The sequence below is a fragment of the Homarus americanus genome, unplaced genomic scaffold, assembly GCF_018991925.1.
Source record: "Homarus americanus isolate GMGI-L3 unplaced genomic scaffold, GMGI_Hamer_2.0 scaffold32583, whole genome shotgun sequence".
NCBI classification, from domain to species: domain Eukaryota; kingdom Metazoa; phylum Arthropoda; class Malacostraca; order Decapoda; family Nephropidae; genus Homarus; species Homarus americanus.
The window spans coordinates 869,100-896,973 of record NW_024713129.1 but is presented as its reverse complement, the minus strand read 5'-3'; the positions used below and the strand labels follow the sequence as shown (position 1 = coordinate 896,973).

At 39.5% G+C, this 27,874-nt stretch overlaps 1 protein-coding gene across 1 annotated transcript; it reads right to left on the bottom strand.

Annotated features, from left to right (window-relative positions):
- Positions 1–27,874, bottom strand: LOC121865859 (hyphally regulated cell wall protein 1-like). The gene is made up of 3 exons (XM_042365415.1): positions 27,755–27,874; positions 475–693; positions 1–252 (listed from the first exon to the last, which is right to left on the bottom strand). Exons 1-3 carry the CDS (start codon positions 27,872–27,874, stop codon positions 1–3), a joined length of 591 nt encoding a protein of 196 aa, XP_042221349.1.

Sequence of the window (27,874 nt, the reverse complement as noted above, 5' to 3'; positions counted from 1 at the left end):
CTACTTATTTGCTCCAGATCCCTGCTTATTTGCTCCAGACCCCTGCATATTTGCTCCAGATCCCTGCTTATTTGCTCCAGATCCCCGCTTATTTGCACCAGATCCCTGCTTATTTGCTCCAGATCCCAGCTTATTTGCTCCAGGCCCCTGCTTATTTGTTCCAGACCCCTGCATATTTACTCCAGATCCCTGCTTATTTCTTCCAGATCCCTGCTTATTTGCTCCAGATCCCTGCTTATTTGTTCTAGATCCCTGCTTATTTGCACCAGATCCCTACTTATTTGCTCCATACCCCTACTTATTTGTTCTAGATCCCTGCTTATTTGTTCCAAACCCCTGCTTATTTGCTTCAGACCCCTGCTTATTTGCTCCAGATCCCTGGTTATTTGCTCCAGATCCCTGCTTATTTGCTCCAGAGCCCTGCTTATTTGCCCCAGATCCCTGCTAATTTCTTCCAGATCCCAGCATATTTACTCCAGACCCCTGCTTATTTGCTCCAGATCCCTGCTTATTTGTTCCAGACCCCTGCTTATTTGCTCCAGATCCCTGCTTATTTGCTCCAGATCCGTGCTTATTTGCTCCAGATCCATGCTTATTTGCTCCAGATCCCTGCTTATTTGTTCCAGATCCCTGCTTATTTGCTCTAGACCCCTGCTTATTTGCTCCCGATCCCTGCTTATTTATTCCAAACCCCTGCTTATTTAAGAACATAAGAAAATAATGAGTCTGCAATAGGCCGGTTGGCCTGTGCATGGCAGCTCCTGTCGAGAGTTACTACCACTCTCTATCGTCCATGAATCTATCTAGTCTCCTTTTGAAACTTTCCAGCGTTCCAGCACTTACTACAAAGTTGCTAAGCTTGTTCCACTCGTCCACCACCCTATTTGTGAACCAGTTCCTTCCTATCTCCCTCCTATTCTTAAACTTATCCAACTTAAATCCGTTGCTCCAAGTCCTATATCCTGCTCGGATATTATAAGAACTTTATCTATATCACCTTTATTGATTCTTTTCACCCACTTAAATACTTCTATCATATCTCCCCGCACTCTTCGTCTTTCTAGGGTTTGCAAGTTTAGTTTCTTTAACCTATCCTGATATGGAAGGTTTCTAAGTCCCGGAATCATTTTCGTCATTCTTCGCTGCACCGACTCTAGTGAATTGATATCCATTCTATAATAAGGGCACCAGAACTGAACCCCATAATCGAGGTGCGGCCTGACTAGCGCAAGATATAGTTGCAATAAGACCTCTGCACTCTTATTACTTACACTTCTAGATATAAAACCCAATACTCTGTTTGCCTTATTTCGAACATTAACGCACTGTTTTCTAGGCCGTAGCTCCGGGCTTACAAGTACCGCTCGGTCTCTTTCACAAGTCGACTTCTCTAGGTTGATGTTGTTAAGGCTGTATGCATTGACAGTATTTGTTATTCCAATATTAAGTACTTTGCACTTGCTGGTGTTGAATTTCATTTACCATTGTTTAGACCAACCCTGCAGTTTATTTAGATCCTCCTGTAATGCATTTGCATCCTGCCCTGAATTAATCTGCCGCCCTATTTTGGTGTCATCCGCAAACTTGCTTATGTCACTGCTGATCCCAGTATCTAGATCGTTTATGTAGATTATGAACAAGAGTGGGCCTAGTACTGACCCCTGGGGAACCCCACTGGTTACACGGCCCCACTCAGATTTAACACCATCTACGCTGACCCTCTGCGTTCTATCGGTGAGCCATTATTTTATCCAAATTAAAACTTATTTGCTCCAGATCTCTGCTTATTTGTTCCAGAACCCTGCTTATTTGTTCCAGACCCCTGCTTATTTGCTCCAGATCCCTGCTTATTTGTTCCAGACCCCTGCTTATTTGCTCCAGATCCCTGCTTATTTGTTCCAGACCCCTGCTTATTTGCTCCAGATCCCTGCATACCTTTATTACAGAAAATAGCTCCTCACTTCCGTCTTACGTCTTTATTTTCTTCTTTTCTAGTGTCCAAGCTATCATCCTTTTTCGTTCAGTACCAGTAGTTTTAAACTTCATTTCTGTATGGTGTCATGCCTATTCTCTGTGTTACGAGTTGGGGATTTAGAATATAGTTAAAAGTCTACCCAGATCCCAACAGGCAACAAAAAAACACAAAACAAAGACAATCGGACTATAAAAGGGTAGACAAAGGATGCGAGTTTTTGTTGTGTATAATAAAGTACCATAAATTCCTTAACAAAATATTCAGCTTTCTATAATCTACCCTTAACCATACTTAACCTAAACATTAACAGTATATACATATTTATACAACATAAACAATTTTGAAGCAAGTGGACGTGGGGGAGGCAATATAAGATTACAAATACTTAAGTGCGGAGCTGAGATGGCTGACGAGTAAAGCGGAGTATTGTAGAAGACGGTAGGTAGTCACTGTGCCGTAGGTTTCCAGGATAGGTGATCCTGTGGTCACTTCCCAGAGTGAACTGAACTCACATCGAACTGGAGCTGACGAAGAAGACTTTGAGGAGGTGACGCAACAACCAGGATATGGAGAAGGGAAACCCCGGAGTGGTAACTAAGACGAGTCATACTCGTGTCTCGTTCCTAGATGGCGTTGCTCGTGGTGCTGGGTAGGTAGATCAGGACAATAGATGGCGTGGTTCGTAGTGCTGGGTAGGTAGATCATGACAATTGGTGGCGTGGTTCGAAACACACCCCCCCTCCAAAGACCTCCATAGCACAGGCGCGAAGGAGATGATCACCTGGTGCGTCTGGAGAGTAGCTGCTGCATTTCCACTGGAGCTCGGGATAAGGAATCCGCAATCAGGTTGTCCACCCCCTTTATGTGCCGGACTTGTAGATTATAGGGCTGGGTGAGGAGAGCCCAGCGGAGGATTCGCTGGTTGGAGTTCTTGTTGGTTTGGATGAACGTGAGTGGGTTATGGTCGGTGAAGACTAGGGTTGTTTGTGGGCAAGACTGGAGGTAACATTCAAACTTCTTTATTGCCAACACCAAAGCCAGGGCCTCCTTCTCTATGGTCGAGTAGTTGGTCTGATGTTTTTTCAACTTGGCGGAGTAATATGCCACAGGGTGAAGGACATCAGTGGTTGGGTCGGGTTGTAGGAGCACAGCCCCCACTCCGACACCGCAAGCGTCGATTTGCAGATGGAAGGGCAAGGTGTAGTCAGGGGGGTGGACTACAGGTTTAGAGGCAAGGAAGGCTTTGAGGCGGTGGAAAGACTGGTCGCATTTCTGGTTCCAGATGGAAGGGACCGCAGAACTGGTAAGGTCTGTGAGGGGTCCCGCCACGCTGGAGAAGCTACTGCAGAACCGATGGTAGTAGCCGCACATCCCCAGGAAGTGCATGAGTTCCTTCCTCGTCCTTGGAGTGGGGAAGGACAAGATGGCTTTAACGTTTGCGTCCTTGGGTCTCACCATACCATGCCCAACGATATGTCCCGGGTAAGTCACTGAGGCCCGGCCAAAAGCAGATTTAACCAATTTATGGTGAATCCAGTCTCTTGCAGTCGTGCCAACAGTATCTCCAAACGCACCAGATGTTCGTCCCAGCCGTCCAACACCACCACCAGGTCATCCAGGTAGGCGAACGTCCCACCTAGGTCCTGAATTAGGTAGTTGATGGCCCTCTGGAATGTGGCCGGAGCATTAGAAAAGCCAAACGCCATAACCAAATATTGAAAAGACCAAATGGAGTTATAAATACCGAGATTATTTTTTGCCTATCAGTGAGTCCCACTTGATAATATCATTCCAATAAGTCCCACCGTACTGATAAATTTGGCACAGCCTATGCTGTCTATTATATCTTCAATCAAAAGGTAAAGGGTAGAGTCTGAGACAGTGACCTGGTTCACTTTTACGATAATCATTGCAGAAACGAAAAAGTGTATCGGGTTTCAGAATGAAAAGCAAGGTGAAGCCCGGGGAGAGTACTAGGCTCAGCTAAGTTATGTTTTAACAAAAAATCTACCTCCTTTTTTCATAATCTCTCTTTTTGTGGTTTAGTCGATATGCACTGATTGCCTAATGGGTTGTACATCATCTGAGATTGGCTTAATATCATGTTTAAGTATATTACCAAAACCCTGGGAGGTCTGACGTGACTTTAGGAAATGTTGATAATAACTTAGTGAGATCTTTTGCTTGAGATGGATTCAGAACAGAAAAATACTCATCCAAGTTGTTGAGTATGTGACTGTTAGCAGGGTTCTCTTTAGGTAGAGGGAAGTCTAAATTCTCCAATTGGTCCATGTCATCTGTCTCCGGCTCCGGCCCTGACAAAACCGTATGCAATACAGGTAAGCTTATAGCCTCTGGGATGTCTTCCTCTGACTGCCTGGAATGGTAAAGTTTCATGAGATTAATGTGAACAAGTTGTGAATCTTTTCGGCGATCAGGAGTATGGACTATATAGTTGAGGGGAGATAGTTTATTAGCAACTATATAGTGACCAGTAAACTTGCTTTTAAGGGGAGAGCCTGGAATGGGTAGAAAGAGTAACACTTTGTCACCTGGAGAAAATGATCTTTCAACTAATTTAGGTTGGGACTTCACCATTTTTTCTTGGAATTTTTTTAAGTTTGACTGAGCAATGGTTCGGACTTCAGTTAATTTGTCCCGTAAAGTGTCAATGTATTGGGAAACTGTTGCGGGCTTAATAGATGGAGTGTCAAACCACTGCTCCTTTACTATTTTAAGGGGTCCCCTAATTTGTCTCCCATATAGTAACTCGAACGGGGAGAAACCCAATGACTCCTGGGGACATTCCCTGATGGCAAAGAGTAACAAGTCTATGCTTTCATCCCATTCCTTTTGGTGTTCTATACAGTATTTTTCTGGCATTGATTTGAAAGTTTGATGGAACCGTTCCAAGCAACCTTGGGATTGTGGGTGGTAAGCCGAAGATGTACAATGGTCCACACTGAGGTCTTTCATCACCTGTTTGAAAAGATTGCTCGTAAAATTGGTGCCCTGATCGGATTGGATCTCTTTAGGAATGCCCACTGAAGTGAAAAGGTGCAAAAGAGGTTTGATTACATTTTTTGATGTGATGTTTTTAAGGGGAAAAGCCTCAGGATAACGTGTACTGGTATCCATAACTGTGAGCAGGAATTGATTTCCCTTCTTTGTCTTTGGTAATGGGTCCACACAATCCACAACAATCTTTTCAAATGGAGTAGAAAATATTGGGATGGGCTTAATGGGAGCTGCTGGTATACTTTCATTTGGTTTTTCTACCATTTGACAAATATGACAAGATTTTAGGTACTTTGACACATCCTTCCTAAGTCCAGGCCAGTAATAGTGTTGGAGGAGCTTTTTATATGTTTTCATGGGCAAGGGCAATTAATGCTGGTCTGACTGAGGAGGGAATTACCACTTGATGTATTTCAGACCACGTGTCTAGATGGGCAAGCTCAGGGGGCCTATTGGCCCTCATCAAAACCCCTTCCTGATAATAAAAACACGGAAGGGTGTTAAAATCTTTACCCTCAACTGCTGCATGATGAAGTTTATTCAAAGATGGATCAGATTGTTGGGCTTTAATGAGCTCATCCTTACTAATGGTCTTATTGTACAGATCTTCTGTGGGTAGGAAGATATTGGAGGTGGTTTTAGATGAAGAGGGCCCATTTCGCACACTCTGTGACCGGGTGACAGCACAAGATGGGAAAAGGTGAGGAATAGTTTCTTCAAGGTCAGTGGTGGAGTTGACAGGTAAGGGAGAGTCGACTGTCTTTATGTTGGGAACCACTAGATCTCCTACCAAGTCATTACCCAATAATAAATGAATGCCGCTCACAGGCATTGGATCTTTCCTAATGGCTATTTGCACTTCCCCAGTAATCAAGGGACATTGGAGGTGCACTTTAGCTAAAGGATAGGAAGAATGGAATGAGAGATCTGAAATTAGAACACTCTCATTAGTAAATGCGGTAGATATATCAGGAATGACGTTAAACAGGAGGATAGATTGTGCTGCGCCCGTATCACGTAGTATACGAACAGGGAAAGAACGAGACCCCTCTATGATTGAAATTTTTCCCTCATAGGTGAATGAAGAGAAGAGATCCTGATGGGGCCTTTCCACATTGGTGGTTGCTATTGGTTTGGCTTTGGGATCCAGGGAACTACTTTTAGCAATTCGACACTTTGGGTGTTTACAAGTCTGGATCGTATGGCCTGGGTTTTTACAGTAAGAACAAGTAAACTTGGTTGCACCAGGGGGGGTAGGTGTGGGACCTTTCGACCTACCACTCACGCCCCCAAGGTTATCATCAGAGGAGGACCTAACATGTCGGGAAGTACCACGTTCCCTACTGCCCAGTGACTCCACCAGCAAGGCGTACGCATCAGCCAGCTCAGCCGCACGCCCTAAATTAACCTCTCCACGCTCCTCCACATGCTTCAAGATGTGAAATGGTATCTTGCTCTTCCACTCCTCCAGGACTACCAAATTTAACAAATCCTGAAATGTGGAGGTCTCTGTAGCCTCTAACCACTTCTTAAAAAACCTAAGCTTTTCTTGAGCAAACTCAACAAAGGTGTGTGAAAATGGTTTGGTTAGTTTACGAAACTTCTGCCGGTATCCATCTGGCGTGATAGCATAAGAGGTGAGGATATTCTTTTTTACGTTATCATAATCATCAGTCTGGTCTAAACAGTTATAAACTCTACGAGCCTTACCACATAATTTAGGAACTAACACCGACACCCACTGGTCCTTTGGCCACTCATTCTTCCCGGCTATTTTCTCAAAAGTCCTAAATGACCCGTCCATATCGGATTCATCAAACCCGGGAACAAGGGAAGAAGCATTAGCAGGGTTAAAAGCAGCTAGTCTTCTCTTTTAATGCCACTTCTTTTGATTTAAACTCCGATGTTAAGGTGACTTCTGTCTCTCTCACCTGTAGTTCTTTCAGTCTAACCTCCTGCTCCAACTTGGCCTGTTCCATCCTTCCCTCATGCTCCAACTTGGCCTGTTCCAACTTTTCCTCATGCTCTCCAACTTGGCCTGTTCCAACTTGGCCTGTTCCAACTTTTCCTCATGCTCCAACTTGTACTCCAACTTGGCCTGTTCCAACTTGGCCTGTTCCAACTCCTCCTGCTCCAACTTGGCCTGTTCCAACTCGAGTTCTTTCATTTTGATTTGGAACTCGAACCTAGCTCGTTCTAGTTCTAAGGCGTCTACTCTTTGTGCTTTTTCTTGAGGGCTAGCCAGACCTGAGGCAACTTCTGAGTGAGGAGGGGTGGTGGATAGTGGTTGAAGTTTCTTGGACATGGGCGTTAATCGGTCAACAGCGGATTCTTTTAAAACTTCTTGTTGAACCAACATTTCAATTACATGATTTTTTAACATTTCCTTAGTCAGTTGCTGTGAAAATGGGATATTGTAATAGTTGGCTATTTCTTTCCATTCTTTCTTCAGGATATTAACACGTAATTTAGCTACGGAAGGATTTTCAATAAAATCCTGGAGATCAAAACCTGAGGTGGCCATTGTTAAGAAAACTAGGATAAATTAACTAATGGTCATAAGATAAGATAAGTGGATTACCCTAGAAAATATCACGGCAGTGGATAACCAGAAAGTCCCGGAAACTAACCAAGTTATACCTAGGGAAATAACACTTATGAATATTGTTCTTCTGATAAGATCCTTAAATAAGGATAAGAGACTTGAAAGAGGAAGGGCGTATTACGGCATTAATATAAAGATTCGGAATTAACAACCCTTAGATACTTGAAACAGGAAGGGCGTATTACGGCATTAATATAAAGATCCGGATTAACAACCCTTGAGTAAATAGGAAGGGCGTATTACGGCATTTATATAAAGATCCGGATTAACAACCCTTGAGTTTGGTATGATTGACCCAGAATGAGATAATGAGAAGAACAATAATGGAGGCTTTATAATTATGGGGTCCTGGTAGAGCGGGGAGTCCCAAGATATCACTTCACCCTAAACTAGTGACTATGGAACAGCCTACTCTGGAGCGAGGGTACGGCATTAAACAGGTCCGGATTCTTCCCTACACTCGATAAGACTTACTACACGACTGCCACGTGTAATAACAGGTAAGCCTTATGACACTTGGAACCTAATATCCTACGTCTGTCACTCTTACTGTACGGCAATGCCAATATATGCACACACATATGAAGGAAACTTTAAACCACCGTAAAGCAATTGTGAACAGAAGTGACTGGGAGGAATAATTAACAATGAGTAACAAGGGGTTAAGAAATATGGCACTTAACGTCGTGTCCTGTCACGGTCGCCATTTGTTACGAGTTGGGGATTTAGAATATAGTTAAAAGTCTACCCAGATCCCAACAGGCAACAACAACAAAAAAACAAAGACAATCGGACTATAAAAGGGTAGACAAAGGATGCGAGTTTTTGTTTTGTATAATAAAGTACCATAAATTCCTTAACAAAATATTCAGCTTTCTATAATTTACCCTTAACCATACTTAACCTAAACATTAACAGTATATACATATTTATACAACATAAACAATTTTGAAGCAAGTGGACGTGGGGGAGGCAATTTAAGATTACAAATACTTAAGTGCGGAGCTGAGATGGCTGACGAGTAAGGCTGAGTATTGTAGAAGACGGTAGGTAGTCACTGTGCCGTAGGATTCCAGGATAGGTGATCCTGTGGTCACTTCCCAGAGTGAACTGAACTCTCATCGAACTGGAGCTGACGAAGAAGAATTTGAGGAGGTGACGCAACAACCAGGATATGGAGAAGGGAAACCCCGGAGTGGTAACTAAGACGAGTCATACTCGTGTCTCGTCCCTAGATGGCGTTGCTCGTGGTGCTGGGTAGGTAGATCAGGACAATAGATGGCGTGGTTCGTAGTGTTGGGTAGTTAGATCATGACAATTGGTGGCGTGGTTCGTAACATCTGCAATTTATGTATAGTTGAATTTAATTACCATTCGCCTCTCATTTGTAGGATTTTTTCCTCTTATGTTTTTCTAGCCTCCTACCGTGCACCTCTTATCTTACAACTAAATTATACATTTTAGTCTTTCTTCTACGTGATGTACTTAATTAATGGCTGGGCTTTGTTGTTTCGTATTATATGATAATACGTACTATATTAAACAAACGGCCTTGGGTTGCTAGCTGTCTCCAGCAGTGTTCGAAGAATCTTGAACGAGACTGTACTTTACAAGCTTAGGCTGAATATTGATAAACTTATCACATATAATGCCCTTTAGAGTACACGCTGTCATGTGTACTTTCATGCCCCATTACCGGGGCCACAGGTAGAGGAGGGTGTAGTAGGGTGTGTGAAATCCTCTCTAAAAACATAAGCTGTCTGTCGGTAAAATGCTGATATGTGACTTTCTGAACAAGGATATATAATAAGACATTGTCCGAAAGAATAAATCATTCAGATATTTCGTAAAACTTACCCCTTGAATATTTTGTAGCTTAATTTCTACAAATTCCCAGGGCTCCCACTGGGGTCGTTGACTGACGCCTCAGAGGACCTCACACTAGCAGCATTCAAGATGCAAGCGACGCACCCAAAATATTGGCATTCTCAATTTGTTTTTCAGCAAAAATGTGTTTTAATATGCTCCCCCTATTCAAAACGTTCTGGCAGCGACCTTCTTTATTCCAATGTTAAACAATAGAAATACCGTTTTTATGATCAATGAAACTGATTTAATGTTTGCCACGGAGTGGCTAGTTTATTGTACACACTGATTTAATAGGTTCTGTACATGTAAGGTGCCCTGTGGAGTGTACAGTATATAATGGACGAGACTGATCGTTTGCTTCGTCCACCTACCAGAGCCAGAACCGCAGCGAGTGGTAGACAATGTAATCTAACTCTCCGGGATGTAGCGAAGGCATTTGACAAAGTCTGGCACGACGGTCTAAAATATAAGATCCTCCAACTCGGACATCCCACCAACATTGGAAAGTTGCTTTGCAATTTTCTTGACGGCAGAAATGCTAGACTGAGGGTAGGACAACACACAGGAGAGACCTTCCCACTCATGAATGGAGTCCCTCAGGGAAGCGTCCTCTCCCCCACCCGATATATTATCTACACAAGTGACACCCCGCCTCCCACTAGAATAGGTAACGAAGATATTATGTATGCAGACGACATCACTCAAATAACAACACATCAAGGAAAATCGCGAGCGTTACAGGCCGAAAACAACAGGCGGGAATTAGAAAGGGTAAATAACTACGAAAAACAATGGAAAATCCAAACCAGTCTCCCGAAATTCACAGTGATACCCTTATGCAGAAGGAAAACCCATCCATTAGTAACCAATAATGCCCAGATAGAATACAAAAGCAGAGGCACCCTCCTGGGCCTACATATATCCACGACAGGTTACTCCCATCATGTCCACAGTGTAGGTTATGTATCTATGCTACTGTGCCGAGTAGCAACCTTGTAAATAAGCTACTGTGCCGAGTAGCATTTATATATGTAATTACGTGGCAACACTGCACGTGTTATGTGGCAACATTGCCCCGAGGCTGCCATATGGCAAGGCAGTCTCAGTCTGACTCTGTGGGTCGTGCAAGTCACACGCTAGTCACCACTTGTATTTCTCCTATCCGTTAATAAATGGACTTCAGCGCTACCCGGTGTTTCCCTACCCATCACTGCCTTCTTCAGGGAACACTTGGAACCTTCACACAGTAGGAAAGAAAAAGCAAGAAGAGAGCTGAGAAAACTATACCGCTTTAAAACGCTTCCTGAGAAAATAAAACTCCGCCTGGTGACATCATTTATCACACCGATATTAACTTACCCAGCAATACCTCTTCATACTATGAGCACCACTCAAATATTAAAATTACAGGTGGTCCAAAATGAAGCCCTAAGATTCGTCACAGGTGAAAGATACCCCTTCACCAGAACCACAGCCGAGACACATAGAGACCTGAGAATGAAACCCATCAACCAGCAGCTGCACACCCTGGCCAGCAGAATCTGGCAAAAGATAGAATGATCAGAGCAAGAACTCCTTCAAAGACTCCCACCAGATAACGACAACAACCATACATGGTTCCCAAAAAGCTACGAAATCTCAAAAGGTCCATTACCACCCCCGATCTACACGGCCAGGCAATAGACAACCTCCCTAGACCAGCATCCGCCAGTAGGGTCGGCGGAATATGAAATAAGGCCCTTAAAAACACCCATAAATGGGACAGGGTAGGCTGTCTAGTGCTTGTACCAACAGACAATAACTAACCCATGACACAACCCAAACACACTATTAGCTTAGCTAGGCGGTCAGCCCGCCCTCTCTTACCTCCTCCTGAATTTCTTCAATTTCCGACCTATAACTTCCTTCCCCCACCTCTAATCTTCCTTCATTCCTCCCTTCCCTACAAAAAAAAAAAAAAAAAAAAAAAAAGTGACATGAGACGCCAAAATTTTACGACATATTGTAGGAGGGACGACCCAGTTATATTGTAAGTGCTGGCAAATTACTCTTTTGTTAGAGCGGAAACAACATCCCACTTACAAGGGAAAGCTATCTCTCAGCAATTAATTCAGGAAAAACAGGCATTGGGCTGCCTCTGCTGCCAAAAACTTCTAGAAGAAATTTGTTTACAGACGCCCAAACACAGGGCCATATAGTAAGTAAAAAGTTCTGGGTATGTTAAGCTGCTGAGTTACATAACTTGTTAAATCAATTTCTTCCCTGATGTTACCCTTCAAAGGTCACCTGTGAACCTAAGGCTGTTGTAAAGTCCATAACTTGTAAACCACGTGTCCTTTCTTCTTTTATGTACATTTATACTTTTCGTACTAATGTTATTATGGCAAGACTTGTTACATACATTTTAAAATATGAGTTATATTGACTCCTCTGTGAGTCAGAAATTGGAATTACCAGCACGAATATTCCTTTGTTATTCTACCTGAGTTGTTTTGACAGCTTCTACTATGCTATTGTAAATAATTAATATCAACTAATATGTTACCTAAGAGCAGCCCAACCTTGAATGTAAATGAAATTCTATAAACCCTAGTCATGGTCAGTACAAAACTGATAATCTGTTACATAAATTTATTTTCAGTGGCCCAGGGTTAAAAATGCTGTGAAAACATTTAAGGTAGATGTGGGGTAGATGATTACTTGGTCTCATAATTTTGCCATAACTTGACATGACTTATTACATCGCCCGTTTTTATGAGCTCTTCTTTCGTGTACGGTGGAAGTGGTGTGTAGATTAGTGGATCCCATGTTATTGACCTGACCGGATGTTTTGTAAGGTCACCCTTTGTATATAAGCCTCTTTCAGTCACTGGAAATTCAGTTGCCACTGAAGATGTCTTGAATAAAGACGAAAGCTAAGGTGCTCCATTGTTTCCCTTTCTCTGTGTGGTTTTATCGAGATTTATCTTGTCCACGTTTCCATTGTGGCTAAGTAAAACATATTACATTCCTTGCTTAGGCCAGACAGGTAAAGATCTTGCAACTAGAATTAAACAACACAAATACAGTGTTAGGACAGGCCAGGAATCCAATGCTCTGTTTGTTCATTTGAGGGATAACAAGCATTGCATTGACTGGGATAATGCCTCCTCAATATTACCATGTAATTCAATTGATAGTAGGAACATCATAGAATCTAGTCTTATTAAACATACCGAAGCATTCAACATGAATTTGAGTAACGGCATGTACAAGCTGGACAATTTTGTAATTAAGAAGATTTGTGACCAGGTGAGAAGGCCGGGTCACCTGACCATCTGACCTGACCACCAACCGTTGTGTGCTATTTAAAGATTAGTAGGGTCATTACCTAATACCTGACCATTGTGGGCCTGGTCTCACCCTCCTCTGTATATATACACCTTGATTTGTATTTCTCTCTCTAGTCTGTACTCACCCCTGAAGATGTGAATTACACGAAAGCGCTTGGGAACTTCGTGTTTTCTTCTTTCCTTGTGGTTATCAGCATATACCTAGATCATACAGTGATACTTGCATATATATATATATATATATATATATATATATATATATATATATATATATATATATATATATATATATATATATATATATATATATATATATATATATATATATATATATATATATATATGTTATCGCCGCTGGCTTCAGCTACAGTGCTGGCGTGTGATGCCATTAAATCTTTCGACCTGTGACCTCGCCAGATGTAGAAGTGTTTACAGACAAATCCTGGTTCTGCTGAGTGGACTGTCTTAGACTGGTGGCGGTGACTGCCCGCCCCTCCATGAGACAGATCGCCCTCTCTAGTGATGCTGTGAAGACCAGCCTTCTGTCCGGAATTTGTGCTGGGACGATTTACGCAATACTGTTTTCTCTTGGAACACCATACTGCATTGACCCGCACTTGTAAGTACAGCCTAAGTGATGACATACCCCTCGGTACTGAAATACTGTTGAATAATTACGCCTACTCGTTTCTGCCTAACCTGGAATAATAAGACACTGCAGAGTGAAGCGAAGCTGAGATTAATAGAGTTATGAACTTTGTGTTATGTCAGTATGTTTAATAAATTGTAATTAAGATAAAATTGTGTGAGACTAACTAATTATGTATCAGATGGATCACCTTGTAATATTATGAACGCCTTCTCCTCTGCAGGTTTTGACCACATCAATAAATATTGAATGCGTCAAAAGACGGGTTTCAATCATTCTCTTCGCCTTGTCCGTAACCTGAATGTCCTTAACTAAAGCGTTTACAATATATATATATATATATATATATATATATATATATATATATATATATATATATATATATATATATATATACTATATATATATATATATATATATATATATATATATATATATATATATATATATATATATATATATATATATATATATTCATGTAGATACAGCGCTCGCCTTCTGTCCTGGGGTGGAAAAGAGAGAGAATCATACAAAACATTTTCCCTATATTTGAAAGGAACCTTCAGGAGGTCACGTTTTACAATGAAGCTCGCGAGAATATTTTCCACACACAGTTAACAAGGTGGGCCTTCCCATCAGGTTATGTCACTTTGCACCAGTCACTTCTTCTGTCACCTGTCACTACTCTCTCCCTCTGTAATGTATTTACCTGCAGAGTATACACTATATTGCTAACATTGTAAATCTAACATACAATAGGAGTCTATTTCCTTTGTATTACAATTTATGGATCCTTTCTAGAGATACACGGAAATGAAAAAATATATTTCTAAATCTAATATTTGTATAAAAATATTGCAGCATTCAGCAGCCCCTCCCTCGTACTCTTAAATGAAAGAATTGTAAAAAAAGAAAAAAGTCAAGAATTCATATAATGGTGGTGGGTATATGGGAGTAATACGTCAAAAGTTGTTGGTATGTGTAATAATAATAATAATAATAAACGGTTTAATGAAAAAGTTCTGCAGTCCGAAAGCTGAAAATATACATTAGACAAAAATTACTTTGTTATCGCCGCTGGCTTCAACTACAGTGCTGGCGTCAGTGCTGGCGTTGCCTTACCTGAACAAACATTAAATCTCTCAGCCTGCGACCACGTGCGCCCCCCCCCCCACGCGACCTGTGACCTCGCCAGATGTGGCGGCTGGTTTCAATGTTTTTTTTTTTATTGGGCACCCCCCTATATCATTGTGTAATGTGAAGCGCAGAATCGTGTACAGCTCCCAACAGGGAAGCATGCTAAGTTCATGCTAGCCTTTATGTCTCATGAGTTAAGGGCGTAGACGAGAGGTCCTGATTCTGCTGAGTGTATGGATTAGAGCAGCGATTTTCAACCAATGTGCCGCGGTACATTAATGTGTCGCGAAGCTTCCGTAGGTGTGCCGCAGGAGTTTAAATAGTATTTGGATAGCATTTTAAAAAATAGCATTTGGATACGTTTTGACATTACTGGTACTTTTATGGAGCGCATTAAACTCCTTTTTTTCAATGATGCAATAAATAAACAAATGTGATTGGTTGTGACGTCTCTGGTTCCCTCGAGCTGCAGAGATGGAGAGTAGAGGCAGCCAGCTGTGGTGTATATCCATTATTATGTGTTGTTTACCAGCAAAATTACAGGATTTGTGGCCATATACAATGTTGATATAAAGAGGCATACGTTATTTTTAGGTTAAAATAAATTACTGCTCAAGTATCATCGTGTGTACTTACTTGCTGAGTGCTAAAATGATGCAAAAGACCGATAACTCCAACATGGAAGTTTTCATCACTGTTCTCAATTTCATGTTTGCAAAATGTAATTTTTCGTCACTGATGTCTATATTTAATGTTGTGGAAGGACTAGGGACGACCATGACCAGGGGATGGGCTCGAGATGATCAGATGACAGATGTAATTTAACGTGCTTCATAGATGGATGGCGGAGTTCTTGATAATCTAATATACTATAGGACTAGGCGTGTGTGTGTGTGTGTATGTGTGTGTGTGTGTCTGCTCTGGGCAGCCGAAACGGCACAATCGCTTTTCATTAAACTTGGTGGAAAAATCACAAAAAAATCGTACAGTGGAACAAACCTGGTCCCATATCGATGGTGTCTTTAGGAAGCCATTACATAGCCATTTTATCTACGCTAGAAAACGATGCAAGTCTACGGACTTGGCGCACCCTCATTCGCTGGACACTGTCAGCCCACTATTGCAGTTATCGTACGGCTCTCTCCTCCTCCCCCCCATTTTTTTCTTTGCCTACTTTTTTTAATGTTGTTTGGATTAGTAAAGGAAGGAAGATGAGTAAATAGAAGAATAAAGAAGGGAAACAGAAAATAGGTGGGGGAGCTGAGTTTCATCATGCGCCTGGATGCGCAGTTTCAACGTTACCAGACGACCTTACAGCTACAGTGTATACTTATTCCTGTGGCTCATGGAAAAGGAGAAGAGATTAACAGATAATAACAGGAATGCATGGAGAAGATGACTACAATAGACACAGGGTGAATATAGACAGTGAAACAGACAGGAGGTTGACAAATATAGTCAGATTCATACATGCACAAATAGAAAATATGGCAACTTACAGGGCAGACAGACAGCTGACTGACTGGTTTACATGATGACTATGATGACTTAACACAGGTGATGACTTAAGCAGATGGTGACTAATTTAACCAGAATCAAGGTCACTGCTCTTCATAATATAATTTATCTCGGAATGATCATCGGTGATTCATAATAATTTTTTTTTATGATTTTAACCTCTCCTTATGGCGAATATTTCTTTAACTAAATATTCTAACCTTTATTCTATTCCTTCTTATAGTATATTAGATACTGTAAGTATCACGACCATGATTATAACAACCAGGACCATGATTATAACAACCACGACTATGATTATAACAACCACGACCACGATTATAACAACCACGACCATGATTATAACAACCACGACCATGATTATAACAACCACGACTATGATTACAACAACCACGACCATGATTATAACAACCACTAGTATGATTATAACAACCACGACCATGAATATAACAACCACGACCATATTTATAACAACCATGACCATGATTATAACAACCACGACTATGATTATAACAACCACGACCATGATTTATAACAAACACGACTATGATTATAACAACCCGACCAACCCGACCATGATTTACGACCATGATTATAACAACCACGACCATGATTATAACAACCGACGACGACATGATTATAACAACCACGACTATGATTATAACAAACCCACCGACCATGATTATAACAACCACGACCATGATTATAACAACCACGACCATGATTATATGAACAACCACGACCATGATTATAACAACCGACCATGATTATAACAACCTATGATTATAACAACCACGACTATGATTATGATTATAACAATTATGAACAACCACGACCATGATTATAACAACCACGACCATGATTATAACAACCACGACCATGATTATAACAACCACGACTATGATTATAACAACCACGACCTATATGATTATAACAACCGACCATGATTATAACCACGACCATGATTATAACAACCACGACTATGACGACAACCGACGATATAACAACCACGATTGATTAACAACCACGACCATGATTATAACAACCACGACCATGATTATAACAACCACGACTATGATTATAACAACCACGACTATGATTATAACAATCGACATGATTATAACAACCACGACCATGATTATACAACCACGACCATGATTATAACAACCACGAGATTATAACAACCACGACTATGATTATAACAACCACGACCATGATTATTAACAACAACACGACCATGATTATAACAACCACGACCATGATTATAACAACCACGACCATGATTATAACAACCACGACTATGATTATAACAACCACGACTATGATTATAACCACGATTATAACAACCACGACCATGATTATAACAACCACGACAATGATTGTAACAACCACGAGCATGATTATAACAACCATGACCATGATTATAAACCCACGACTATTATTATAACAACCACGACTATGATTATAATGACCACGAATATGATTATAACACCCACGACCATGATTATAAAAACTACGACCATGATCATAACCACGACCATGATTATAACATCCACGACTATGATTATAACAACCACGACCATGATTATAACAACCACAACCATGATTATAACAACCACGACCATGATTATAACAGCTACGACCATGATTATAACAACCACGACAATGATTATAACAACCACGACCATGATTATAGCAACCACGACCATGATTATAATAACCACGAATATGATTATAACAACCACGACCATGATTATAACACTTACGACCATGATTATAACAACCACGACTATGATCATAACCACGACTATGATTATAACAACCACGACCATGATTACAACAATCACGAGCATGATTATAACAACCACGACCATGATTATAACAACCACGACGATGATTATAACAACCACGACCATGATTATAGCAACCACGACCATGATTATAATAACCACGAATATGATTATAACAACCACGACCATGATTATAACACTTACGACCATGATTATAACAACCACGACTATGATCATAACCACGACTATGATTATAACAACCACGACCATGATTACAACAATCACGAGCATGATTATAACAACCACGACCATGATTATAACAACCACGACGATGATTATAACAACCACGACCATGATTATAGCAACCACGACCATGATTATAATAACCACGAATATGATTATAACAACCACGACCATGATTATAACACTTACGACCATGATTATAACAACCACGACTATGATTATAACAACCACGACTATGATCATAACCACGACTATGATTATAACAACCACGACCATGATTACAACAATCACGAGCATGATTATAACAACCACGACCATGATTATAACAACCACGACCATCTGGAAAATGATGTAGCTGTACGCTGTCAGCGGGACGGCTGTTGCGCGCTAGCCAAGCACGAGCGTTCGAACTTTCACCCCTCGGTAAACTGTACCACCGGACTTGCCACCGGGCACGAAGGGCCCACGATCACTTGTACTCTACTATCATAAAGACATGTACGCTTGGTAAATTTCTTTCATCTGCCTTGATGAACCCTGGAAGTAGTTGTCCAACCTTCTCGGCTGATCGGCTCTAAATAGATATTATTAGATAATTAATTGTGCTGTACTATGCAACACAGTAATGTAATATTATATATATAAATATTATTTAGCACATTAACTAATTCAATGGATAGTAGCTGCCCCTACTACAAATTTCATAGTATAAACATTCCAAACATAACTGGTATTATTTTGGCTTTTGTCATCTGGGGAACCTTAAGATTCTAACTATGGGATTAAGTACTTTAAACAATAAGACACTTTATCTCTACGGGATTTCTGTCGCAATACGTTTTTCTATCGCATAAGATAATACAGGTCATATGTTAGGTTAGGTTAGGTTAAGGTATGGTAAGTTATATTATAAGTTATAAGGTTAGCTTAACATACACCGGTAAGGGGGACGGGGGGTAGTAACTCAAAAATAGTGATTTCCGATAGAAATGAAAGTCAAATTCGTTCATAACATATCGCAAAACACCAAAAAAAACATAGTCTGCATGTCTAAGTACAGGGATGACCAAAACTTAAATTTTACCCAATATAGCCTATCTCGAATCTAAGCATCCAAATATTATGGTAGTTAAAGTAAAATTTTACCCATTAATTAATTAATATAAATGATGATATATCCCAGTGGTTCATTAGTGAATCATCAAAACAATAACAGCACTATGTTTTTATGTTTACTTAGCATAAGGAATTCTCAAAACAAAATCCAGACAATGTGATTACTTCTCGATTGACTCGTATCTCCATCCGTACGTCGTCTGCAGGGTGAATGGTGACGTCATTGCAAATGGCGGCCCTGTTTCTCGAGAAATAAACTTATTTCGACTATTATAGCAGGACTTTAAACTTTTTTTACAAATTATATATACCGTATCACTCTACGAACGTGGCAGAGTGTATTTATTGTTTACCATGAACCGTCAACTCGTCAATTGCCTTCAGTTTAACATAACTGATGTAAGAAGATAACGGATGTGAAACAATCTTATATTTGCTCATTGCCAGGGATTAGTTTAAAGTGCACGTATACATGAATTGGTCATGTAAGAACATTAGTTTATTAAACTCTTAAATTCCACACTGTTAGGTTACTCTGTTATTATACGCCAGGGTATAATATCCATCATAATCAGAGGGTAATCCAAATACACATTTAATTTGCAATCATTCCTGATAATATGTATGTCTAGTGATAGGCAGCTAAGGAGTTGTGTGTATGCGAGAGAGAGAGCAACCAAGAAAACATAGCTTTAATAATATTAAGGATGTAAGATATCAACATATGAAGGAATATAAAAAAAGTAGCTGTCAAATTATAACAATGTTGGGTTAACAGCCTGACCCCACCTCACCTGCCAAGCTCCCCTTCACTCCCGGACACCCCCCCCGCCCCCACACACACATCGTCATGCACCATCTATGGGTCAACTTTACGACTGCTCTGACTGATAACTCAATGAGTCTCGTGGTTCACAGAGGGAGAGGATGAGCCAACAATTTTTCAATCTGTACACACGAACACAAGCGCTGTTGCCACGCTTGCCATATATTGCGACCAGGTGGACCAGGCGGAACTGTTGCAAAGTGTACATATATCGCGATACTTTTCGGGACAAGTAATACGAACACTTATTTTTATAAAGTTAACAAATATAATTGCATTGGCTGAAATTTGAATTATGTTGTTCGGTTGTGGTTATGGTATACGTACGTTCTCGTTCAAGATTCTTCGAACACTGCTGAAGAAAGCTGGCAACTCAAAACAGTTTGTTTACTATACTACGTAGTAAAAATTATGAATGAATGTAAAAGTGATCGGTGATTGGTTACTTAGTTCCCGTTGCTTAATTAATGGTTGGGCTTTGTTGTTTCGCATTATATTATACTTTTCTGATGGTATATACTGTTAATTTGAATTTAAAATGGATAGAGCAAAGGGCCAACCTATGTGAATTCATGTTTATATAATTAAACATAAGTAAAAGTCGGTAAGTATGTTAAAGAACATCATGCATCGGGCACAGCTGTGTGCAGGCTGTTTATGAGGTTGCTTGTTTATCATTAATTTATACTAATATTATCTTCAAATGTTTAATCCATTTCGAGTAATTAATCCAGTTGTATGTAACCAATGCCAAACAGACTTCTTTCTAAAGACGCTGATTTCAAGCAACACAAACTGTGTTTTAATTCGCTGTGGGATTAAGCAGAATCATCGGTTCACTGCTACCTGCAGTAAGTGTGTGTGTGTGTGTGTGCATGTGTGTGTGTGTGTGTGTACGCATGTGGAGTGTGTGTGCGCATGTGGATTGTGTGTGTGTGTGCATGTGGAGGGTGTGTATGTGTGTGCGTGTGTCGTGCGTGTGCGTGTAGTGTGTGTGTGTGTCTGTCTGTGTCTGTATTTAATAATGACGTTGTTCAATTGAAGGTGCTGGTAATTAATCTTACGAACCATCTTTCTGATGGTGTGAATTAGTGCGGTAGCATATGCCTAATACTTTTACAAGCCTTTATCTAGCAATATCATTGTCATTCCAAGACCATGAATATTGTAAACAGCAAATGGTACTTTTTTCATTGAGTGACTATTTGCACCCCCCCCCCCTAAATCCTTGTTTCTGACTGTAGATTACGTCACCTTAGTCTGGTATCTTAAAAAAAATGAGAATGATGTATTATAAATTTGTATCTTATTTATTTATTTATTCATTTATTTATTTTTTATAAATGCCTAATAAAATATAAATATACCGCTGACGTTATTGGCGGGAAGGTGAGGGAGACAGAGGTGTTGTTAGTGCTGACTAACCTTCCACTCCCTCAATTGTAGAAGGCCCATGCCAACATCGAATACCACACGTATAAAATCACTGAACGTGGAAGAATAATTGGCATGAAGGAGGCTGGGTTTTCACCCACTGAAATTGCCTGAGAATTGGGGGTTTGTCGGTCAACTGTATATTATTGGATTAAGCGATGGGAAGAGGAGGGAAGTTTAAAGGGCCACCACAGGACGGGAATGCCGCGCAGAACAACACTTGCACAAGTTGAAGCCATCCGGAATTTCGCTAAGGCCAACCCCTTCAAGACTTCATTTTCAATAAGAGTGAATCTCCAATTAAATATTTTCCCTTTAATAATCAGGCGAAGACTTGACGACGGAGGCATTCACCATAGAATTCCCGCCACCAAGGAGAAGTAAAATGAGCGACATCTCGAGGGCAGGTTGCAGTTTGCTCGACGGTATGCTGAAGAAGGCCTAGATTTCTGGGGAAGAGTAATATTCACTGACGAAAACTTTCTCATCTACCTTTCACGGAAGGTTGTATTTCTGGAGGAGGAACAACACCCGATATGTTAGACAGCATATTTATGAGGAAGCAAAGAGTGGCCATGTGACTTGCAATGTTTGAGGATGATATATTTGCACGGAGTTGGAGAGCTGAGAGTTGAAGACTGACATTGAAGGAAGATTCACAGCTGAACAGTATTTAGAAAATACTCGAAGTTATGCTTCCCCGTTTCCTGAAAACATAATTTTCATGCACGATAGGTGTACTATCCATACCGCACGGATTGTAACGCGGTGGTTTGCAAAACAAAGAAATTTGCAAGTGTTAGACTGGCCAAGTAAAGGTTTTGTCATGAACCCTATAGAGAACGTTTGGGCCAATTGTGAACGTGTGGGAGCCTATGAAGAATGAACCAGGGTGCAGCTACAGGAGCATACACACCGTGAGTGGGAGGTCCTGAAGCGGAAACCGCAACTGATACACAATCCCGTCGCCTCTGTTCCCAACAGAGAATGAAGGTGGCTGGACTAAATATTAATGTGTCAGAAATAATTTCCCTATGTAATCAACGTCACATACTGAAGAACAACGATATTATTATCTTTTCCATGTTAACTGAAATAAATTTAATTTTCATGAATATAAGTCAAATTGTAAAATAAATGTAAAGGAAACAATCCTCTTCTAATATCCTTACTTATGCAGTATGTATTCAGGATGATTTAAGTCAAACAAATCCTAACATTATACTTATAATAATTATGAAAGAGTATAGTATCATATATGATAAATATATTGCATGTGAAATAATTAACATATCTACCACGGAAAAAATCAGAGGGAGACGGAGACAAAGAAATAACTATGTAATGGTCCGATCACAGCTGTTCGATCAGGCTCTTCAAGGCACTTGTGACGAGGAAATTGATCTTTCATATTTCAATCTCATAATCTCATATTTAATAAGTTCATGTCATGCCGTTCACAATATATTTATGTATTCTTGGAAAACGTTTACTGTAAGAATTGTATTTGTATATATTTTTCTCTCCATTTATTTATAAGAAATGAGAAAAAATCCTTGCCAAATTACCAAACTATGTTACAACGTTACCACACAAATATTTCATAGCTTACAGTAATGCTCCAACACTCACGCACACTTGCATGGAAACATACTCACTTGCTCGTGCAGAAAGTCGATTTCAACGGGGTCCCTTGCCGTTTTTATTAATTACAAAAAATATTACACTAATTAGAGACATCTTATACTGAAGTTATAGACTTAGCTTATTATATATTTCAAATGACATTTCTTTCGATTATTGATTGTTTGCGCGCGTAAAAAAAATTGTTTTTAACTGATTCATCACAGGATCTCATTTGAAAGTCTTTTATTTCGTAGATACTGTGTAGTATCCATTTCATGACATATAATTAAAACAAATAAATAGATGAATAAATAAAACATTATATATAGATTTCTGTTTCCAATGAATCACAGGGAATGTAAAATAAATAATTTAATTAAATAAACTTCATAATACTGTTTCATATATACAACTGTTTTTGCAGACAAGCATTGACACGCACACACACACACACATACACACACTTACTACAGGTAGCAGTGAACCGATGATTCTGCTTAATCCCACAGCGAATTTAAACAGCAGTTTGTGTTGCATGAAATCAGCGTCTTTAGAAAGAAGTTTGTTTAGTATCGGTTACATACAACTGGATTAATTACCCGAAATGGATTAAACATTTGAAGGTAATATTAGTATAAATTAATGATAAACAGGCAACCTCATAAACAGCCTGCACACAGCTGTGCCTGACGCATGATGTTCTTTAACATACCGATTTTTATTTATGTTTCTTGTCTAAACATAAAGTCTATCTATTTTAAAATCAAATTAACAGTATATACCAGCAGAAAGGTATAATATAATAGGAAACAACGAAGCCCAACCACTAATCAAGCAACGGGGAACTTAGTAACCAATCACCGATCACTTTTACATCCATTCATAATTTTTACTAAGTAGTATAGTAAACAAATGGCCTGAGTTGCCAGCTGCATCCAGCAGTGTTCGAAGAATCTTGAACGAGACTGTACATAAATTCTCTTAAACATGATCAAAAACAGATGGCAAAGTTATGTAGACTTAAAAAAAATTAATATATATACTGTATGTAAAGGTACTTCGAATATTAACAGCAAACAGCAATCTTAATAACGAATCTGAAATAAAGAAATTTAGATTAACGAAGGAAAACGAAAGACATTGGCACGAGTCGTAGATTAGTGGAACATGAAATAACATAAAATAATTATCATTATTTTGTTGGGAAGTTTCAACAAATATAGGTTTGTGACATGAACCAACAAGCCTACTGCAATTTCCTTTACTCTCATGCTCTTATGGTCCTGCATTTTACCACCAGCCAGGAACACCTAGCAAACGGCATGAAAATGCAACAAAGATTCAGAGGAAACAATGTTGATATATAATGGATTGAAAATAATATACAGAATAACTGATGTTACGACCTTGGCCTCTTAGGTTGCTACAATGCAATTCAAATTCAAATTCTCTTAGTATTATTCTTAAAGTAGAGTTAACTTTATAATTATGGTGATCCTTGTATCGAAGTTCCAAGCAATAGATCCCACCAAAATCATCACCTCATTACTATGGGCTATATTGAAAATCATTAGGTAAATTTATTTACATTTATTAACAAACAAAAAATAAATATATCAGTTACGTACAAAAATAAAACATGGCCAAATTAAATCTGATCAAACAAGTGACTCGACCGAGTGACAAAATAATAATCATAAAAGTAATGACTAAACACTTTTTTAAATGAACTAACTACCGTGGACAGCGTGGTTATCCAACACACGTAACTCATAAACAAGTAAGTTATTTTACCGTGGAATTCTGAAATATGACTACCCACAATCTCACATATAAATCACTTGGTGTTCTTAAAAGTCGAGCAAGGTTTACACGTTATACCACTAGAAATATACAAAAGGAGAGGCGATACTTACTGTACCTTATGACTGCCAGCCCAATACTAAACTTGTAAAGTGAACCAGCTCTGAGAGGCAAACTAAGCGACCAGAGGTGGGCGGAAATGGTGTCATAAACAAAAGACGTTCAAGTTGCGAATCCCCAAATAAATATCGAACACTCACTCATTCATTAGTATTCATAACTAATACAATAAACATTACTTTGTTTCACTAAACACATCGGACCTAATGTTACTACATTCAAGTATAACATATAACATATCAATTTTAACTGCTTCAGTGTCTACACAATTCGAAGTATATATGCCGACCAGAAATCTATTCATTGGTTCTTATTCAGACACTCGTAGTACTGAATATATTGAAGTCGAGACTGAATGATGCATCATGCACTCTCGTCTTCAGTATATTTAGTTATAAATTATTTACATTCCAAAAACTGTTGTGTTGGGTGTGTGTGTGTGTGTGAAGGGGGGGGGGGGTGTCGAATAGGCCACCTAAAAACATGACCTGACAACACCTAACATAATGTCTTGGTGATGAACTGCTGTTACTAACTTACCCTTCATGGTGTATGGAGGGGTCTTGGTGTTTCTCACCTGAAAAATAACAAAAAGACTATTATACACTTGAATAAACGTAAACTACATGTAATATACTCATCCTTTGAGAGAGAGAGAGAGAGGTAGTAGGGAGCACTAAGATGACTCAATAACTACTGTGTACAAAATATCAACAAGGTTTCACCTCAAAGGTAACAAACACAATAGTCTCAAGGACATCCTAGGCATCTCTGTTGTTCCACAAAAGGAATGAATAGCCAAAGCCGTGTTATGACGTGAAATTTGTGTGAAGAAGTATGGGCGCATGAAAGGTGAGCTGGCTTTTTTACCAAGAAGGAATACGACAGTCAGGCGCCTAGTGGTGCAACTCTCTACTTTGTGTGTAATGTCTAAAAGTTGAACAGCCTATTGGAAACACACCAGTAGGCCATAAGATTACCAAGTTTGAGTGGTTCAGACGAAAGTGTCTTGTACACATAAATCAATGTCATTAATACCCAAAATGTCGGCTACCGTATTCTTTCTATCAGAATCGAGTGACGCTGTCACGGACGAGGAAATCAAAAGAGTAGGTTACACTGCACCAAGTCTCGACAGGAACAGATCTGGGGTGGTGTTTATGTTTATATAATAAATAACCTGACCTGTAACCTTAGATCAGACTTACAAGATTATCATTTGGTGGGCCTATGGCTGGAAATATTGTTAACCAAAACTAAACTCTCTGCCGCCCATCCAACGATAGTCAGTTTGTCGAACACTTTGTTAGGATATTATCATATATTATGGCAAGAGGAAAATAGTCTGTATAAGAAATATAAGCAAATATGATACATATATGGTTATAAACAGCTAATTAATTCATCAATCCTCATAAAAATGCCTTCAGCCATCACACGAGTTTCCTGAGTCTACTGTAGAGTACCTTAGGTTTCCATGGGGCAAGTGGAAAACATACAGTATAGACATTTTTCTTTATCAGGAATTTTTCAATAAAACTGTGTAAAATAAATCTTAGTATATTTCAATCTTTTCTGCATACAGAGATATGTGGATGAAGAAATTAAGAATTAGTTGATCTTAAAACTAATATAAATACTAGTACAAGATGTAAAGTTGATTAAACGTTTATTTAATTGATTTAAAAAATTCGGGGGAGGCGTGAGACTTTGGTCTAGATTACTAGCTGTCTTGGCTAGATTACTAGCCAAGACAAAACCAGTCCGGCAGGGGTCATTCCTATTTGCCTTAGTGTTTACTTCTTCATCTAATGCAGCAGGAAATAAGTTTAGGGAAAGATAGTTCACAAAAGGTAATCAAAAAACTGTCAATGAAGAATTACAATAGAAAAGTGTTCCAAAATAAACTAAAAATTATGAATAAATATCATGGGGACAAACTGCACGGGGCTGCGGGGACGTTCAAAACTACTTTACTGACATCCTTGACGTACTGTAGCACAATTACCGATAAAGCAGATAATGGTAAAAACTAATACTGGTAAAGAGTTACACAAAGCATTTTGTAGAATTATAAACAAAGTACAGAGAGATATAAGGCGAGCGAAATCAGAATAATTAAAAAATAAGATTGAGGAACATAAATATAATCCCAAAAAAGCTCTGGAATGAACTAAGAACCCTTGGACACACCTTAAACTCTTTCACGATGCATCTATAGTTGCAAATCATAAATTTAATTTTAAACGACAGTTGCCTCGACATTAGTCAATAAACTTCCGGTTGCCTCAGACAATTACTGTATTGGTTAAGATGCTTCTGTATCCCACTACAGAATAAATCACTTCAGACAGTGTTGAACTCTACACAGTGACAGTATTTTGTTCTCACAGAATTAAATAAACTAGACCCCGACATCTCAGCCAGGTTTTTATGGGATGGTGCCACTGTATCGAAAACTGTACCAAATGAACATAAGTTTACCAAAGTAATACCTATGTATAAGAAAGGCTGCAGGTCTGATGTAGGCAAATACAGTCCAGTTAGTATTAAGTATATTGTATCTAAATTTCTAGAGAGAACTGTGTATTTTTATATGGAAAGATATCCGTCATAATAATATTTTCTACATATACCAATTATTCTCCAAGGGCTTTCACCCAACTGACACCAGCTTGATCCATCTCACTGACCATAGTAGGGCACAAATACCCGTTACCGTTACCGTCTTCAACGCCTTGCGACGCAACCCGTGCGATCCTGAGCTCTTTCAAAGATTTCATCCCAGCTATTCTCTCCACCTCTTTCTTCAT

Bases quoted from the DNA above. Each gene is read 5' to 3' on its own strand.
- LOC121865859 (XM_042365415.1), bottom strand. From the start codon at position 27,874: ATGAAGAAAGAGGTGGAGAGAATAGCTGGGATGAAATCTTTGAAAGAG. The intron at 694-27,754 runs GTCAGTGAGATG...TTAAATAAGCAG, and splicing joins GGTATTTGTGCCCTACTATG to GGGTTTGGAATAAATAAGCA. The intron at 253-474 runs GTAAATATGCTG...GCAAATAAGCAG, and splicing joins CAAATAAGCAGGGGTCTGGA to GGATCTAGAACAAATAAGCA.